Source organism: Harmonia axyridis, chromosome 1, assembly GCF_914767665.1.
Source record: "Harmonia axyridis chromosome 1, icHarAxyr1.1, whole genome shotgun sequence".
Taxonomy (NCBI): Eukaryota; Metazoa; Arthropoda; class Insecta; order Coleoptera; family Coccinellidae; genus Harmonia; species Harmonia axyridis.
The window spans coordinates 58,911,677-58,932,366 of NC_059501.1; the positions used below are offsets into that span (position 1 = coordinate 58,911,677).

The 20,690-nt window shown below is 34.5% G+C and overlaps 2 protein-coding genes across 5 annotated transcripts in view; one reads left to right on the forward strand and one right to left on the reverse strand.

The window, feature by feature from the left end:
• LOC123688782 (neuropilin and tolloid-like protein 2) overlaps positions 1-20,690 on the forward strand; it is a 612,260-nt gene that overhangs the window by 494,779 nt on the left and 96,791 nt on the right. The gene's annotated exons all lie outside the window — the stretch shown is intronic.
• LOC123688783 (maltase 1-like) lies at positions 13,904-17,562 on the reverse strand. Of its 2 annotated transcripts, XM_045627450.1 has the most exons (6): positions 17,038-17,562; positions 15,488-15,613; positions 15,148-15,386; positions 14,816-15,023; positions 14,151-14,743; positions 13,904-14,081 (listed from the first exon to the last, which is right to left on the reverse strand). In XM_045627450.1, exons 1-6 carry the CDS (start codon positions 17,518-17,520, stop codon positions 14,012-14,014), a joined length of 1,719 nt encoding a protein of 572 aa, XP_045483406.1. In that variant the 5' UTR covers positions 17,521-17,562; the 3' UTR covers positions 13,904-14,011. The 2 variants fall into 2 exon arrangements, with proteins under 2 accessions (XP_045483406.1, XP_045483405.1); XM_045627449.1 differs by having other exon boundaries at positions 14,151-15,023.

The following is a 20,690-nucleotide window of genomic DNA, read 5'->3' on the forward strand; positions in this document are numbered from 1 at the left end:
ACCGTACTAATTTGAATGACAATTTATTTGTTTGGATTCCGAATACTGACAGGAGAACCAAAAATGGCGGTGTGTGACGTCACACTAATGGTGGATTTATGCACCGTACCTAAGAACTAAGGACTAAGAACTATGAACTAAGAACTAAACCTAAGAATTCAGTGGCGTTTAGGAACTCTCTTGTTAGTTCTTAGTTAAGGCATGTGCACGTGCTCGAACTACTTTATTTGTTCTATACTTTGATGTTTGACATTGATATTTATTGTGAACAAAATTAAATTTAATTTTTTCAAATACGCCTAATACTTTTCATCGATAAATACGAACATTAAATGATAGAAACTGGTACTCGTTAATATTGAAATTATATGCGGCGTACGCGCACTTCTATATTTTACCTGAGCCCTTAGTTAACAGTTGGCCTGCTAGTGTTAGTTCTTAGTTCTTAGGAAACGTGCATAAACGCCCTCATTGATTTGTTAGCGTTCAATTCTTAGTTCTAAGTTCTTAGGTTTAGTCTTAGTTCTTAGGACTGGTGCATAAATCCACCATAATAGAGCGTCTACTCAAGCCAAAGTTTTCAGAATCAAACAAGAGGATCTGTGCCTGTGCCTGTGCCTGTGTGAATTTTGGAAATTCATACTTTTCGGACCCCTCCTTTATCTCCGAAATTATTAGAAATAATGCTGAGGTGAAAACTACGTCTGAATCAGAATTCTGCGTAGAATCCAGTGGCGTACTCAATATTTTTTTTCGGGGTATGGTTTTGAAGATTCAACATTTATATTTTTTTTAATGGAACACCCTAAATATCATTACTTCGTTGAATTCGTTATTTTTTTACCTTCAAAATGATATATGATACTATGTAGGTAGGATGTTCAGAAATGTCAAAAAAAACACTAAAACGTGAAATAATGATGATTTTCTGTAAATGGGCCATGAATTTTCTATGTTTCAATAAGAGGATTATTACTTTCGATTTTTAAAAGTAGTAGGCCATTGATGACACAAACATCCTTGTTGTTATTATGGACACTATGCATTTGGGAGCATTGTTTTATCAAGTAGGCATTGGAGGGAAAAAACCAATCTGATTTAGCTGTCATCGCTATAAATTATTGTTATCATTATTGATTCTTCTTTTCTATGGGAAATCCATTGCCCATTAACAAAAAATCATCATTGTATGATGTTTTAGTGTTTTTTTTTAACATTTCTGAACATCCTACCTACATAGTATCATACATCATTTTGACGGAAAAAAAAATAACGAATTCAACGAAGTAATGATATACATGGTGTTCCGTTGAAAAAAATTTAGGTTTGTGTTCAATCTTCAAAACCGTACCCCGAAAAAAATATTGAGTACGCCACTGGATTCTACGCAGAATTCTGATTCAGACGTAGTTTTTACCTCAGCATTATTTCTAATAACTTCGGAGATAAAGGAGGGGTCCGAAAAGTTTCAATTTCCAAAATCACCCTGTATCTCTTGAACGGAAACAGTTATGCAAAATCTGATTAGACCAACTTGAGTTTCACGAAAATGTAGGAAAGGAACGTGAAAACCGCAAGGCTCTATTTTAAATAACAAGCGAGAAACCTGGCTGTCTCACCCAAAATGGGATGCACTGTACATTGCCTTCCAGTGCGTAGTGCATTTTAGACATCGAAATTACCGGCACGGAAGCGACGAATCCAAAATTGCGCGTGTTGAGCTATAACAGTATTAAGACCGTAAATACTATTTACATTTCCAGCCACCGGGCTAGCATTTTCGCCTTTGTCGAGGAAAAAGCGTATTTTCTCACTTCTAGTGTCCATTTTCGCTCAAACTGAACTGAACCAACTAATCACAACACTGCCAGAGAAGTTTTTGTAGTACGAAATCGTATCTTTCTAACGCCACGTAGTGGAACCGGATCGGACTCGCGAGACAACGCGAGATACAAATAACTAAAGTCATCTATTGGTACGATAATGGTTATTTTTTGACACCTAATATTCGAGAAAAATGCTTGGGACTCTGCATATCCTATAATATAGCAAATATCTATTGTGAAAGTAAAATTATTCATATCTCGTAGAACGCTGAACAATATCTTCCCAACCTACGAGAGTTCTACACTTTCGCATTCGTTTTTTTCAGAGAATAGAATCATTTCGTAAGAAGTTACCTAATAGCCAGAACGCCACATGCAAGCCCTTGTGGAAATATGAGGCGCACCACCTTCCATCACCTCAAAAATGAAATTTCATCAGACCGTACTTTACGAAGTCTCCTGCTGAGAAATTCTTCAAAGTCTACACGTAATGTAATTTGCCTGGCATTGAAAGTCTCCTCTTGAAAATTCACTCCGGGTAAAATATAAGGGAAATATATCCATAACGTATCGGATCTTGAGTACGGAAATATCGAAGAAATGTTTGTTCAAGGGGGTAACCATGGAAATCCAATATAAAACTGAAAGCGAAATCTGAAGTCAATAAATTTCGGCATGAATTTTGATTTTGATGGAGTAACTCTTAAAATTTCAATTCGATGCTTTTTTCCTGATATTATGATAAATATTTGAGAAACGTAGAAGGCAGGAAAATATTGCTATCAGATTAAATTTTCATCCAGTCACGAATATATGGAGTGAGTTTTTGACTTGTTTAGTTAGTTATTATATGAGCTAAATCATATTTTGAAGAATCAGAAAAGTTTTTCTCTTTTTCAGTATCGTAATTACAATACTAAAAATAGTTCTGTAATAATGAATAGCATTGTTTTCAGTTATATTTTTCGTTTTGTGGTTGTCTTCACTGACTAGATTTGTAAATCGCTTGTGGAAGACACTAAAGCCGACAAAAATGCAACATCATTATACAACGAGAAGACACTCGACTTCTTCAAAAACAACAACATCCGAGTCTCTAATACAAACCCCTCAAATAAATATACCACACGGCTTAATAAGACGCTCAGAAATGCTCTACCAACTCTTCAAAAATTCATCCCCCGTTTAAATATTCACAGCCTGAAAGAAAAGAACCCAAAAATTCCGAATTTATATAGTCTAATAAAATTACATAAGGCAGACAAAAGCATTAGACCCATAACCTCAGCATTCAGCTCTCCTGCTCATAAAGTTTCAAGAATCATGAATCAGATCTTAACAGGACAAATCAACTATAAGTCACCTATGTCAATAAGAAACTCAATTGAATTAGTTAAAGCTATTAAATCCACTTATCTCAGTTCAAACAACAAATATATTCTGGTTTCTTTTGATATTGTAAACCTTTACACTAATGTTCCAGTCGTGGAATCCCTAAATCTTCTCAGAGAATACCTGAATAACTGTAATTTGATTGAAAACTTCGATGCCACTCCCGAAGACATACATACACTGATGAATCTGATAGAGCTCATTACACAACAAAATTTTTTCACGTTTGAAGGAAATGTCTACACTATGGCTGACGGGTTGGCCATGGGTTCACCACTGAGCGGTCTTCTAGCCAATATCTTTATAGACCATTTAGAGTCTCTGATTCGTTCACATTTTTTCTTCCAGAAGATCATTCTATGGAAGAGATATGTTGACGATATCATCTGTATATGGTGTGGAACCACCCAAGAATTGGAAACTTTCCTAGAGTTCATCAATTCACTCTCCAAAATCAAATTTACTTTAGAAATTTCAAAGAAAAATAACATCAATTTCTTAGAAATAAACATAACCCTAGAACTTGATAATTCGTTCGAGTTTGACATATATAGAAAACCTACTCAAACCGATATAGTTATTCCCAAATATTCATATCATTCTCCTCAAATCAAAAAGACCGCCTTCCACTTTCTCCTGAATCGTCTCGTCAATGTCCCACTATCTGAAATGAACTATCACAAAGAACTAAACAATATATATAAAATAGCAACTGTGAATCATTACTCAAAACAGTTTGTCGATGATATCCTAGCCTCTATAATAAAGAGGAAACTTCTCAAAAAGATATACCCACATACCGCTATCAAGACGACATACGCAACCATCCCCTACCTCTCCAACCTCAACAACAAACTAAAATCATTGTTGAAAGGTTTTAATTTGAACCTTGTCAACACATCGCATAGAACAGTAGAAAGAATGCTCGTCAATAATAAACCCAAAGAAGACAACAACCAAAAAAGCGGTATATATAGGATAACATGTGATAACTGTCCTGCCTTCTATATCGGTATGACGACCAGAGCTGCAAAAATCAGATTTAACGAACATATAAAAAATAGACCTGCTTCTGCCATGGGAAATCATCTAGTTGAGAGCAAACACTCTACCTCACTAGAAAAACTAAAATTACTGCATCAACTTAATGATTTTTATAAATTAACACTCTTAGAACAACTAGAGATCTTAAAAAACAAGAATGACGAACACCTCCTCAACGATATTAAAGATTTTCCTACTGTTAATTTATTTAAGATGATCCATCCTCTAACTATATAGACTTTTCCGCCTGCCTCTGTATTCGCTTTCATGAATCTGAAGGTCACCTAATACACGGAATTATTAGAACATAAAACATATTCCAATCTAAAACTGTCAATATTGGTTTTCATAGAAAGAAGTACAATTTAATATTTATCTTTTAACACCTAGATATATGTTTATACATGGAAACAAATTATCAGAAAAATTATGATATTATCTATACATTTAATGTCTTTTATGAAAAGTACTTATTTCTTTGACGGTGAGTTTATAATACATCCTTTTATTTATATCAGACATTATCACTGTAAGAACTTTGTAAAAATTGTGTGTTAAGTTATCATGTTGTGATTTTATTTTTACATCTTATTTTCAGCTGACCTGATGATGGCCTAGTGCCGAAATCGATTGTCTTAGAATACAATTATATAAACAAGTGTTTCTTCCATTTTCTTTCCTAACCCAGATATGCCTAATGTACTACATATAGTACACCGCTAACAAGTCTCGTCCTGTAGATGGTACAATGTTTATATTACTAATATAAGCATCCATCCCTTCAGTACGAACCCACCTATCGTTAGATAAACACCTCGTTCGGATTCATTAGATATTAGTGCGCTATTCGTGTGTTTGAAGTTGGTGATTTCCACACGATCGCTGACTTTGGGATCCGTTTCGCAAGGTATGTAAATTTCATATATAATTTTTTGAATTATGTGGAAGTTATCGTTGGTTTTGTAAAGTTAAATAATTATTGTATCCCATAGAATCGACATCCAATCCAAAAAAATTGAACTTTTTTTCGTATAGGAGGTTATATTTTGGTGTACTACATATAGGACATTAGGATAATAGGTAGCTATCAATGTATTTTTATTACGGAGGGTTTTCACTGAACGAAGCTCTGGCTATGTGGGAAGATAATGCTGAAGTGGCAGCAGATGTAGATGAAATAATTTTGATGCCTCCGGAAAGAGAATTTTTTCGCAACTGGAACTGTGAGAGAGAATAGACTGCCAGGAAATACATTGATGAATTCCAAAAATCTCAAAAAAGAAATACGTGGGACATTTGATTACCAAAAAATATCGAATCAGAACATCATAGCAGTGAAGTGGAATGACAACAGCATCATTACAATATGTTCTAATTATGCCGGAGCGGAACCACTTCATGTAGTCAAGAGATACTCTCGGAGAGAAAAAAAAATATTCAGGTAAAGTTTTTCTATGATTAGCTATCATCGTATAATTTGATAATTTTTCCAGGTTATGCAACCACATCTGATAAATATATGCAACTCAAACATGGGTGGCGTAGATCGTTCCGACCAAAATATTAGTGTATCGAATTTCGCTGAGAGGGAAAAAATGGTATTTTCCTCTAATATCACACACATGCATTGATATGTGCGTCCAAAATGCATGGCAGTTGCACAAGAAGGAGGGAGGGAACTTCGACCAGCTGAACTTCAGGAGAAGGATTGCCATCCTATTACTTACCCAAAACAAGAAGGAATACACTTTCCAACAAGGTCATTCAAGTAAAAATTCACCACAGATGGAATTACGCTATGACCGGTTGGACCATATTGTCTCCCTACAAGACAAGCAGACACGTTGTGGATATTGCCATCAAAAAACAACTACAAGATGCTTGAAATGTGATATAGGGGTTCATGTAAAATGTTTTTATGATTTTCACACACAATCGAGATCGTGATCGTAATAGTAGTGGAACTGCCTAATGTCCTATATATAGGACGGGCTTATTTTTGTACTTAGAGTGAAAAAACTTCTTTTTTTTTATACTTGTTATCATTTCTTGTCCCACAAAGACCCAAAATTCTTAAAAAAAAATTTTTCAAGTCTGCGAAATAACCTATAGGCATATCTGGGCTAATTCAATACATTTCATTTTATTATAAATATGTATAATATAATTTAGATTTACTGAAATGATTTGCAACATTATTCGCAATTTCTCTTAGTTCTGTTGGTGTTAAATCGATTTCGTCAGACATAAATCACGAATTAAATGCGTGATTATAAATTATTTCGAAACATACGATTCAAATTCGAATTCCGTAATCTGTCAATTTTCGTAACAGTCACACCAACTGCCAAGTATAATACAAAAGTCACTAGCATGTATAATCTGAGGTTTTTATTGAATTTCGACAATATTTCACAAACTTTACTGAAATTTCAACTCTCATGCGTTCGAATTTCGCATTCGTGTTGGAATAGGAGCTCATTCTGCAACTTGTTTTTAAATATACTATTGTATAATCGTCAAGGTATATTAGAAAGTATTGAATATATACAAGTTCTAGGGTAAGCTATAATAATCACAGCCAACTGAGTAGAGAAGAAAAATTATGGAATCTGTTTCATTTGAAACTTGTTAACTGACAATATTTAAAACCTACAGGTGAAAAGTATTTCAAAGCAAATTTATCTGATGCAACAAACATTTGATAACAGAGTGATTCATATATTCATTTGAATTGAAGCATTCCTATTGTTGTCTTATTATTGCATTTCCAATTTTTTGTGGAAGCTTAAGGAACTATCATGTTAAAATAATATGTAAGAGCGAAATTCTGTATTGACAGGATAGAAGAAGTGTGATCGAATGACTTCTTTCATTTCTTTCATTGGTATTTGTCCAGTACAGAAACTTTCTGTGAGACTGAATTGGAGTTTTGGAGCTTTAATTTAGATTCATTTTCATTTCATTTGACACTTTTCAATCTGTTTACATGACAATTTGAATGAAAGTATGCCTTTCAGAGATTCTTTTGGTATTCTGTCAGCAAATTATAAGAAAATTAATATACAGCAAGATAATTAATATACACACAATCGAGCACACAATATTGGATATTGTACGGGTGTGAATGTAGGCCCTTGTAGAATTCTGGAATGTATATGTCGTAGGATAGCTGCTAGGTCAACAGCTTCATACCAACATTGTAATGATAACAAAATTTCCGTTTAGTTCTCATCAAAGTATCATTGTTTCCATAGTTATCGCAAACACAAAGTGCACTTTGAGCTTCGGCGAATTACGATGCTATGGTAATAAATTCCACTTGACGGATTTCAAGCCTAAAGCCTTATACCACTTAGAAACAGTAAGTTCTATCAAATCTCTTTGAGAAGCAGACAATCTAATCCTACGATCGAAAATCGACAAGATGGTCAAGATACGTATATAACTAATTGGCTACTTGGGCATGATGAAATTCAAAAGGGCAGCTATTAGAATTTTCAAGAATTTATATTCATTTCGAACTAATTGGTAGAAGAAAATACACAAATATAACTTATCCCTTATATCCTATTTCAAAAATGATATTTACGAAACTTTATGCAACTCACAGAAATCGTTTATCGAGACCTGATTAACATATCCTGAAAATTTAACTGAATTAGGAGTTGACCGAGGGATGAGAGTGGACACTATCCCTAGGGTTGATATTTTTCTTCATATTCTTAATTCTTTTCAAAAACTACCCCTACAGATAAAAAATCTCAGGAATCTTTCATTCTATTAAATCTTCATAGTAATGGACACTCAATTAAACTCGGTGATACGTGCTCTAGAACAATGAAATTCCGCCCAAACGAAGAAAACATTGTAACCTCGAAATTTTGTAATCTCAATACTGAGATTTTTACCTGAACTACCTACTTGGGTATCCGCGGCTTGCCTCAGTGGAGACGAGGAGATTCTTCAGGATCGTGAGATATCATATGTAACTCAAATGGGCGCCAGGTAAATTTCTTCCCGGAAATACCCTCCAGTCTGAACAGACAAGTCTAAAATCTACCAAAAGAGTGTAATGATACAAAGGTTTATACAGGTAGCACGAGATACAGCTGCCAATTGGCGTTGACAAGCAGAAAGAGTAAATTGGTCGCAATTGAACGATAAGCAGGGGGTCATTGGTACAAAACAGTGAGAAAGAGAAAGTGAAATGGAGGAAATCAAATATCAACCGCATCATCTGCATAGTTAACGACTATTCCTTCTGTGTTCACTTCCTGGATATCTTCCCCAAATTCATTGATATAAAGAATATTGGACCTGTCACACCACCCTGTATGAGTCCAAGTTTTATTTCAATTTGTTCTGATCTGATTGCATCTCCATTTATATTTATTTCTACTAGTTGAGATCGTTCTTTGAAATAGGATATTACTTATTCCAACGCTGGTCCTCTTATTCCAAATTTCTCAAATTAACTGATCAGTTTATAAACTTCTACACAGTCAAACGCTCTAGTTAATTCTAGGAATAGACCTAAGGCGAGATTTCCTTCCTCAAAAGCTTCCAGTATTCTTTTTATGGAATCATATAATGCGGTCTGTATAGATCTTCCTTTCAGATATCCATGTTGTCGTTCTTACAGTATATCATTCATCAACATAAAATCTACAAGTTGTCTGCAAAAGGCAATTTCAAATAAGCTTCCTTCGAGAAAATACGGAAAATAGCAGTTTCTCCAAAACGAAAAAGGGCTTGAATTGTCAATAATGCACAAAATATGATTAACGAAATAAATCCCACAATGGATGACCTAAGTCGAAAATTCGAGAAATCGTAAGTGATCACCCTCAGCTCCTAACCAAAATCACACCTGGCCCGTCAATTATTCTCACTCAAATATCTTTGATCGACAGTTGACACCGATAGCGCTAATGCACGCAGTTCGAAATATAAACAATAACATTAACCTCAAATGATGAAAAATTTCACAATAAACTTCCAGCACGTAACAACATCTCAAATAACTCACAATTAAAATACTCATCAGTCGACCTGTATATGCTAATGGAATTCCTAAGAAAGGACCTATTCGAAGCCTTGCGACGACTGAATATTCATAATGGACAAGAGCAGCGATCCTGGAACCGGTAATGCGGTTTCCTCAACTTCTCGGAAACACCCCTAATCCCCTCTATTGCTCCACTTCCGCCTCAAATTCGGCGGATTGTTGAGCCGAGACCAGCAACGCACACCTGTAGTGTCCCGAAGACAAACAGGCAGCCGAAAGTCGTGGAACAAATAACAATAAATTCGGCGCCTGTAATTTTCCATTCGGTTCAACACCCCTGAACGCACTGCGTATTATTATATCACGGTATGAGCACACAAAACCGACTCGAGGTCAAGCCGTGCAGGAGAGTAAGTCGTGGAAACGTAGAAACAGACCGCTTCATCCGAGAATGTGAAGTTATTGTTTGGGGAAGCGGATGTCGCCGTGCGTGTGGGCCTTTATTTGTTTACCCCCGAACGAACGCCTCTCGACGAAAACAGATTTGGGGCAATGAATGTCACCCTGCGTTGGATTAGGCGGTTGGAGTGAGCGAGTTCTGTGGAGGCTAGTGACAGTATGGGATGTTGAGGCACATAAGAGAAAAATTATTAGTATAGTGTAATTCATATACATATATTTCAAGTTTACGGACAATGTTTATCTAGTGAAGTTTACTTTGTCTGTTGCGTAATAATTAGTTATAATATCGCAAGAGCATAGACAATATTATACAACGTTTCACGAGACGTAGTCCGCGAAACATCACGAGAGCGCAGCTTGAGTGGTGTTTCACTACAGTGACTTAATAAAACACAGTGACGACAATACGTTCAAATTGAGTCTAAAAATGGCGAATGACGGGGCTCAACCATTGAATTTGAGAAAACGATTGACAGAACTGAACTGACACTTCGTCAAAATCAAAATTATTGGGCTTGATAGATTTTAATATGGAAAAAATTTATTCAACTGAAGAATACCTACTACAGTGACTCGATTAAATGAGTTTAGACTCTTAAACCAGCAGCCACTCAAAAACTAAATCACTCGTGTCGCCACTGTGTTTTATCAAGTCACCGTATGTTTCGCGAACTACGTCGAGTTAAAGATTTGTATACCAAGAAGTGTCTGGATCTTAGTAAGAATATGCTACACCTCCTCACTGGATTGCTCGCAGGGCATTGCCGCCTGAGAAACATCTCATGAGAATAGGTCTAACAGAAAACGACGAGTGCAGAATCTGTGGGGGGGGGGGAGGAATAAACTCCGGGTCACCTGGTGACGGAAATCCTCGCCATCGCTAATCAACGCAAAACTTGCTTTGGACACGAAACTTATAGAAGTGAGGAATAAGCCTCCATGAAGCCATCCCAGATATTGGATCGCATCAGAATTCTGGAACTGGAAGGCGAGCTGTAGATCACGTTATGGAGAGAATAGCTCTGATGAGGGGCATAATAGACCATTAGGTCGCAGTGAAACCTCCTAAATCTTAATCTTAATCTTAAGGTTTAATCGAAATATATTGTCTATGCTTGAGTTGGTATTCGTTACGATCATATTACGAATCATAGTTTTAATTTCTATGACTATATTCAAAGCTCTGCATTTTGAAAAATTCAATGACATTTCACTGAGCTTGACTTTCATTTTTTGGCAAACGTCCAAGAAACTATGGAAATCACAATATGGCAGGAGGCGAAACACCAAAACGATTATACCACGTCGTCAAGGTTATATTCACTCATCAATAAGCCGTTTCTATGGGAAATTCACGGATTTTATTGGTTCATCAAAACATGAGTTATATAATCAAAATAAAAAATGTTATCACTGATAATTGATCATAATATGATGGAAATCCTGAAAGGGCTCAGAAAAAATTTCAAACTATTGAATTTAACTGCACGGATTACTTGAAACCAAATTGAATAAATGTGTATAGCATTGAGCTACAGAGTCTGGTAGACTCCGTGTCACCAGTTAAGGGTTAAAATTTTGAATTTCTATTTGTCTATTCTGTTTCCCCATAAGTGTAAGCTTTCAATTCTATTAAATATGTTGAGCACTTCCATTGTCTAGCAATAGATCCCGAGACAATATTTTTAAATCCTTATAACCACTTTTTGACCAAACTCTGTTGGAATTTGTATAATTTATATTTATACTGCCAGTAAGCCAGTCGTATTTTTTATACCATGTTTTTTGAAACCCCCGATTTGATTTTCTGACCCCATTCATAGTCACAAGACATTTACTTAGATTTGGAAGTATATAACAATAAACTCATTTCGCCTTCTGTTAGTAATTAGGTCGATTAACAAGATGGAAAGTCCTCTCGAAAAAAGTTCACACAAACACAGAGACAAACCTACACGAGACAGTCGAGACACAGTAAACGCTACCACCAAATTACAACAAAGCGAAAACTAACCCGATTTCTTCCCGATCAACCCGAATAGTGCAGAAATCGCCCTTCAGCCCTTCTTGAGGAGACGACTTCGGCATAGGAGTATTCTCAACTTCTTGTCCTGTCGAAGTAGATAACGCCCTAGACAAGGAAGCACGTGAGGCATGCCTCGAACCGTTTACTCCTTAAAGAGGAAGTGATATGGATATACAGAAACAAATAAATAAATTTAAGTTAGAGTTCGAAATTAAGTTTAAACCATTATATCCATTAAATTTGTCGAAAAAAGTATCCTACGTAAAAAAGAACCATAGTGGGGTATTTCGATATCAGAACATGAATGTATGAACATTGTATGATATAAAAATTGAGCATTCTTATTTTAAAAACAGGGTGGCATCGTGTCTCTCCACTTTCGTACCAGTCTAGAAAGTCAAAAATAATTCAAGCTTATGAGCTGAGTGCTGTAGATTCCATTGAAATTTGAATCATTCTGTCAGCCAAACATCTCCAAGAGTAATCGACCAATCCACTATAATTGACTCACCCTGTATGCCAACAGCTGAATAAAATTTGGAAAAAATGCTATTTAATGTTCTATGGTTCATTTTCATTTTTGTGTGACATAGTATTAAATGCACAGATACATGGTTTCCACTGTTTCATTATATTTTGATGATTTATTAGTTAGCTTTTTTGCACTCGACCTCATCATTGTTACAGACCACTGTTTTTCAAATGGGAAAATGCAGTCTGTGCCCCATTCGAAGTCACAGTATGTATTTCATAACTGATGAAAAACCACTTATAACTGAGTACTGATTTTTGTTGTGGAACATGAACTAAGGGATATTTTTATACAGGGTGAGTCTTTGACTTTTACATATGACTTAACAGTAGATTCCAGAGGCCAAAAGAAACACTTTTTCCTCCACCATTTTCACTGATTCGGCTCGGCTGAAAAGACACAAGCTGTTGAAAATTCATGAAAAAAAAAATTTTTCAGTTATATCCTCAAATAGTTCTATCGAAGCAAATGATATTTGGAATATAGTTTTTTCATGTATATGATGAATCGTCAACCTCTACAAACTGCCATCCAGTTTCTTAATTATGACCATTCCATAAAAATACCAGAAATTCCAACAATCCAATTCTAATTTGAAAGCAAGCCATTTTGAAGAATGAAAGTGATATTCATATTTTCTCATATAATGCGCGGTTTTCGATTAATTCGATCTTGATCTTGAAAAAAATTATTTGTGGAATAAAAAAAATTTGGTACTTTTCCATAGAAATGAATTTTTGGTATGTTGTCACGTTACAAATTTCAGAATTGAAGCAGACTCAGTTTGAAAATGATGTTGTTTGAATGAGCACACTTCAATTATTACAATTTGATCATAAATTGTTAAGTTTTGGCACATCTCTCATAATAGGAAAATTCTTCATTAAAGTTAGCATTTCGTTTTCAAGAATTAAGTTCGCTCCAGAAACTCATGTTTAATATCTTGAGTTCAAATAATAATTACAGACTTTGTTGTCATAATTACAGAAGAGAGATCAATTAGATTAATCCTAACTTCCTAACAGTGAAAATATCTCTGAACATAGATTATTCTGAATTCTCAGGTAAAGGTACATAGATTCAGCTCGTTATTCTGAAGGGAATTTTTGGGTTCTGTTTTTTTCAAATTTGGCTACATTCGTTTGAAGTTTGAACCAAATAGAATGTTCGAACATTTTCAGATGAATATGATTAATTTATTTTTATGGAAATTATAAGTTAAATGAGTAATTGTTGTACGAAATGAAATAAACAATTATAATGAATGATATGAGATCAATATTAGAGATCATATGGGTGATAACTATTTCTATCGAAAATGATATATAAATCAAGAGAATAATATATATTCAATATTTATCGACAACGAAATTGCCATAGGTACCTCATTTATGGTATTATAAATACTACTTCGTTCGCCAAAACATTTTGTTTTGTTTTTAATACAATCATAGCATCTCATACTGCCACATTTATAATTATCTTGTTTCAACTAGGGAGTTTTCAAGATATTTCCTCCCAAAGCATACATATGCAAATTATATTTTGACATCGATATAAATATTAATTCGCCTGGTTCTGTACATGTAAAGAGGAACGGAAACAAATAATTAACTGCATAAAATATAATAAAATAACTTAAAATTTTCGATATCATTTCCACAGTCAACTAAACTGTAAGCATATAAAATTAAATAAATTCATCACATTGGATTCAGTCAACATTCTATATCTATGACTACTGCTTCATGGGGTTGTAGTACCAAACTCTGAAGAGAAATGTTATCCCTGCAAATATAACAATAAAAATATTGAAGAATTCACACAACGGTTAGTATTTGCGTTTTTATAACTCACCCTCTTTTATACTGAGAACCTACGCTAGCAATAGCCACGTTACCATTCTGGCAAGAAACTCCGGGTATTAGAACAGTTTCTTGTTCATTGTTGTCTTTCCATCCCAATTTGAAGGCGACAGCAATATGCTTGCCTTCATAAGATCTCCTCAAAACTAAAGCGTCATTAGACAATGCCCATATGTTTGTGCTTCCAAGTCTAGCAGTCTCTTCTTGTCTCTTTCTGATCAAGGCTTTGTAGTTTTGAAAGTAACTTTCTTTTGTCTCATCCAGCTGACTCTTCAAGTTCAATTCTTGGTATTTCTTGCTGACAGGCAACCAAGTCTTGGCACCTTCGTTGAAACCGGCGTTTGTGGTGTTGTCCCATTGTAAGGGAGTGCGTTCGAAGTCTCTGCTCTTTTGTTCGAACACTGCTGGATCTCTAGCAGTGGGGTCTTGACCTTCTTCATATTTCACTTCTCCATCTTCTTGGCCAAACTCTTCCCCATTGTATGTTACTGCGACTCCAGGTAGGAGAAGGTCCAACATTAAGAAACCATCTTTGTTTTCAGCACCATATCTTGTTGGGTATCGACGATTATCATGATTCCCTATCTGAAACAGAGAAGACATTATTAGAGATTGTTTGTGTTGTCGTTGCTTCATTCCAACGTATAATATACATACAACCCAATTCGATGAGTATATATCTGGTAGGGCGTCAATCCAGCTATAAATCATTTGTATTATATCATAGGCATTCGAAGTATTGAGATTAAGATTTTGTATCATCAGGAAATTGAATGTGAAATGTGCTCCTAAATTTTTTCCATCAGAGGTTCCGTAGTAGAGCATGGTTTGGTTAAGGTCAGCATTGGCTTCAGTCATCAAAACTCTGAAAGTAAAGGTATTTCTTAAGTTTTTGATTGCATATGATTAGCTCCTAGATACATAGTATGTTGTGTTCTTCCACTCAGAGAGTTTCTGATGAAGGACATGCCTACTAAGAATTCACTTACTTGGAGTCCAAATCATTTTCAGCTGCATAGTCGTCGACAAATTTCCTCCATTCATATACAAGAGCATATGTTTCTGGTAGGTTTGAAGTATAGTTATGTTCCAGGTAACTATAATCATTTGGATCTACAGGAGAGGCGGATCTAGGTTCATCTCTGAATTGGTCATCTTCGTAAGCGTATGGAATAGCATCAATTCTGAAGCCATCTATACCAAGGTCCATATAAAATTTCAATATATCCTAAAATATTCAAATGGTCTCATTCTGTAATCTAGTCAAATTTGTAAATATCTATAGAACATCTTCAAATTGAGTTAGAGATTATCCTAATTATTGACTACCTTCATTTCTTTGTGAACCTTAGGATTTCTGTAGTTGAGGTCTGGTTGTTGTTTGGAGAATTGATGAAGATAGTACTGTTGACGTTTTTCGGACCATTGCCAAGCACTACCAGTCCACAAGCTTAACTAGAAATTCAAAATTTTATTTAATTTTTGCCTCTTATCGAACATAATCTAACTCATAAATATAAAAAGCATTATGAAGAAAAATGATTAATGCATTAAGGTGAACTCTGGAGCTCATGAACGCATGCGTCTATTGACCCCTAAGGATCGCAGATAACCATATACAGCAAGTACAATTGAAGCATGAATTACCGAGCGCTCAAAATCTCCCGACATAAGGTCAGTGTTTTCTTGATTATTTTTTCTCCATTTTAACGGGATATGATAATCTATACCCGAAATTTCTTTCTTTAATTCTGTGGTTATTCCGTTCATTCTTCCACATCTTGTAGAACAAAATCGTGCGAGAATATATCAGAAACGCACAGTTTTCATGGTTATATTCTATTATTCTATGTTGGTACTCCGAACTTTCCGCCACGTCTTTATCTGTCAATTCATCAATTTGCCTTAAACAAATCAGTTCTGCCAACCAACATTTTTCAATACAAAAATCACTAAATTATATTTATGGAAATATTTCATTAATTTCAATGAAAATGCAATGAATTAGAGAAAATAATGTATAATACTCGTACAGAAGGCTCATTCTACCACTCGTTCATTCCAAAACTCGCCACTTCGTGGCTCGTTTTTGAATTTTGAACTCGTGGAAGAATATCAATGCCTTCTGCACTTGTATTATAAATAACTCTTCTAGGTTTCCCAGTACCGAGGAGATGAATGTTTAATTGAAGCTGTGTTTTACACAGCGTAACATCGAAAGTGGCCCAACCTGAAACACGATCAGATATAACCTAACCTAATCTAAACACGATCATATCTGTTGTTACATAGATATTGAGTTTTTGTTTTCCAATATTCTTCTTGATCTTCATATTGTTCTGATGTGAGAAGCTCGAAATTTTGAAAGTAGCTTGACATTTTTTTTAAATATCCATATGTCGGTTTCTTGTGGACAAAGAAATATTAGGAATTTTTCTCGATACTCTTCTTCTGTATCTGGTAGCATCATCAGCATAATATTTTTTCCGAAGCTTGAAATTGTGGTTTCACATCTGTAACCGAATCTACAGAATAAGGAGAAATAAAGAAAATTTTGAACGGTAGTATTTACGGAAAGTATGGAGATGGACAGCACTGTTGAGGACGTATTCGTCATGAATTAATTAAACCTTATTATTTGTGACCACTTTAGGCTCAACATTACAGACAATTCAGACGAAATCATAGAGCAATTTGTTCGATGAACGAGCGCCCAAAAAAATCTGATGATCATTTCGAAAAGGAAAACAAACATAGTCTTATAGTCTACTTTTTCGAATTATACAAAATTTGGACCAGTGCATATCAATTATGATCTGGAATAATATCTCAAATCGTGACTTTTAGTTTATTCAAAAAAGTGATCAATGTATTCTCACCCAATTGTTTGGAGGTTTGTCAGAAGTACCATCCCTCCAAACGTAGTAATCTTCGTAACCTTCTGTCCTATTTTCTGAAGCTTTGAACCATTCATGTTGATCACTGGTATGGTTTGGTACGAAATCCAGGATGACCTTCAGTCCAAGTTCATGAGCCTTAATTATCAACAATTTGAGGTCGTCTAAGGTACCAAACCTGGGATCTATAACGTAGTAGTTGCTGATGTCGTACCCTTGGTCTACTTGTGGAGATTCCATGATGGGAGACAACCATATTCCATTCACCCCAGTTTCCACAAGATAAGGGAGCTTCTCGATGATACCTGGAAGATCACCATCACCATCGTTGTTAGAATCCTTGAAAGACCTTGGGTAGATTTGGTAGAACGTGGCGTGGTTCCACCAGTTCTGGTCTCTCTGGATACTTCTGGAGTGAACCACAATACCCAGCACCGCTACAAGAACCAGAGTCCTCAATATCATGATATATTTTCGGTAGTATCTAAACAATAACACGAAATTCTCTATCGCGATCTGTTTATAACGATTTTAATCTTACTCAAGTATTTTATCTTTCAGATTGAATCGAGAAGTGTAGTGATTTCCTTGAATTATTGATTGTTCATATAAATGGAAATATTTAAATTTATTATCGCGATTAAATGAATTCCATTAAAAATTCCTCCTTATCGTATTGTTTTTTTTTCGAAAAAGAATTTTTTGTTTCACGATGTCGAAAATTGAATTATGAATTTTGTTTTACTTGATGAATTTTTAAATTTGTTCAGGTTTAATTATTACCTCTTTTGTATCTGAATCGAAAGTTCCTTCAATATCGGTTGTGAACATCTGGCGGATAGCGAGCGAATATCGGAGGGTCATGGAAAAAAAAAGAAAAAAAAAGATTCATCTCCGCAAATGAGAACCCATTGTAACATTTCAGAACTACTTCCAACTATACCATAAGTAGAAAAACCTTCAACTTCAAAACGTTATTTTCGAGTTACAAGATGTTTCTTGTAATGCTACTTTTTTGTGGTGATTAAACCAGTTTATCAATTTTCGATACAGATCGGGTGAATTAGTACCAAAGCTTATAATTAATTTATTCATTACAACTTATTTACTATATCTTCATGAAAATTCAGATTTTCCTGGGGATTACTAGAGAATTGTTCATAACAGTTCTCTCGAAATCTTTAGCAGAGTAATACTACTTAAAGATTCTTTTTTCAGATTTTCTAAGTTACCAGTGGTCCATCAAAAAAAACCATTCCATATACAAGCACGTGCCCTCTTTCTTATTTTCTCAGTTGTTACTTTCCGCCTGAAATTTACTCTCAATCTTCTCGCTGCTTTGTCTATTCTAAGGATGTTAGATCCGGACTTCTTACTGGCCACAAAAATAATCCAAAATCATAATCAAATTTGGTCAACGTATGAAAAATATATGAAAAATGAAGTAAGATGAGAATTATTTTGAAGATCACAAGAACTCGAATATCTCGTAAGCTGTTGATTTTTGGTTATCACTAAATATGGCCCAATCGACAGCGAATGAGTCATACTAACACTCCCTTCAAGGTTCACGTCTAATTTGGACACACCCTCTATATTTGCATTCGAAATAAGCATGATGAATAACTTTAAATTGGAATATCTTTACCAAAATTAAGTTGAATATCTTATTATGAGAAGGTTCAATGAGAAAAAAAAAACAAACTTTCTCACCATGTATCACGATAACGAACCGTTTGAAGGTTCATGTTTGAAGACTTTTCTTCTTAAATTGAACCGAGAAAACTGTCATTTTCATTCGTACTCCCAATTTCTCATCAGCAATTTCAGAGCAGAATGAGGATATTCGTATTTTGTTTGTTTTAGGCATTATGCAAATAATTGCCATTGAATACTGGTCAAAATTTCTTGATGAGCCAAAATTTGAATAAAACCAATAGAGATTCAACAGATTTTTTCAATCTGTATTATTTTGCAGCTAATCCATCTATTCACTTGTGGTTGAGAAGTGATTTTTACAAAGGAAAATATAGATTAAAGTCTTATCGATATATGTCATGAAAAAAAACAAAATATCTAATAGGTATCGTTCCAAGATACACATCTGAAAAATCACATCCAGATAAATAGATCATTAAATTGTTCATATTGTGTACATACAATCATAAATCGAAAATGCATAAGATTAAAGAGAAGTAAATAAATTTATATAATTCTTAATATTGTATGCGATTTATGATTGTACACAAAATGAATTTAATGCATCTAGGTATCAAATCAATCAATATTGAATTGTGACAATTCATATCAAAGCAAGTTTTTTATTTGTAATACAGTTATGTTTTTTTGTGATTGACATCTATAATTTCGAATTTGCATCATGACCCGCAAAATCTTGTGAAAAATTCATTTGTTCATTATAAAAACTATGAAAATTTTGAACCTATAGAAGGTTTTTGTTTCAAATGAAGAATGTAGAAGTTATGATGATTTGATGAAAATGTGAAATTCCAATTTTCATTCATATCTCAAAAATTAAATCGTATATCGATACGCGGTGTTTATTTTCTTCTTTGATTGATTTCGGAGATCCCATCTTCGAAACTAGAATTCGAACCACCCGGTACATTTTAAGATAAGTCAGAAACAAGAATTCGAACCACCCGGTACATTTCAAAATGAGTCAGAAATTGTTTTATTTTTAAATTATGTGGATAAAACCCTACAATGATTTATCCAGTTAAAAAGGCATCAATATTTATATTTTTTCATCATTATGAGAAATATCAACGAGAATAAATCACGTAATACTCATCTGGAAACGGTTGAAATATCGAAAGAAAGATTCCGAATGATGTTGGAATATTTGAAAAAAAAACAGAGAACTACGCTTCTTTCTGAGTGAAACCATAAATGTGAGAAACTCAGAAGCCGGAAAAAGAAGTATTTATCAAACAATTCGTGCCTCGAGCCACCAACTTAACGCCGACCCACTTTGATGTTCTTATTCTTCATAATTATGGGTTGCAATTACCGAGTTTATATTACTGGAAAATAACAGAAGGGAAAATGGCCATAGAAAGTGATTCCGGTCTCGGAAATATCCAAGCAGAGCATATGAAAAATGGCAGCTTAATTCGTTTTTTGTCCTACCATTCAAAGTGAGATATTACAAGGTCTTCTGATAACTTATTACCGTAGTAATGGTTAATGAATTTCATGTTTTAGAATTTCATTTTGAATGATGTTTTCACTTTTACCTTATGAAAGAACGATGAAAATATATTTAAAGTTTTCTTCGTAAGTGCAAGGAAAGTTGAATTTCTCAGCGCGTGTTTTACCTTTCAATTCTTTTTTTCTTCGCCTGATGGAATTTTAGAAAGGGTCCGCTATGTAACCTTCTTCTTCACTACATGACTTCCAGAATTGGCATTTATTAACTCTTCCCCCGATTGCTCTATTATCAGAGTAGCATAAGTAAGCATCAATGGACTAGTTTTCATTTTTGTTGAGGATTAATTCTAAAAATTCAAGTAAAATGAAACAAAAATGTGGAAGAACCATTGAAATATCTCTAGAAATAAAAAAGTTATGGGACTTCGAAGTTGCGCTTGGAAGAATAATTTCATAGTACG

Excerpts from the sequence above, each read along its gene's own strand:
- LOC123688783 (XM_045627449.1), bottom strand. The coding sequence starts at position 17,520 with ATGATATTGAGGACTCTGGTTCTTGTAGCGGTGCTGGGTATTGTGGTT. Across the intron at positions 15,614-17,037 it reads ACAAACCTCCAAACAATTGG|TTAAGCTTGTGGACTGGTAG; the intron begins GTGAGAATACAT and ends TTGAATTTCTAG. Across the intron at positions 15,024-15,147 it reads GAAAATGATTTGGACTCCAA|AGTTTTGATGACTGAAGCCA; the intron begins GTAAGTGAATTC and ends CTTTACTTTCAG.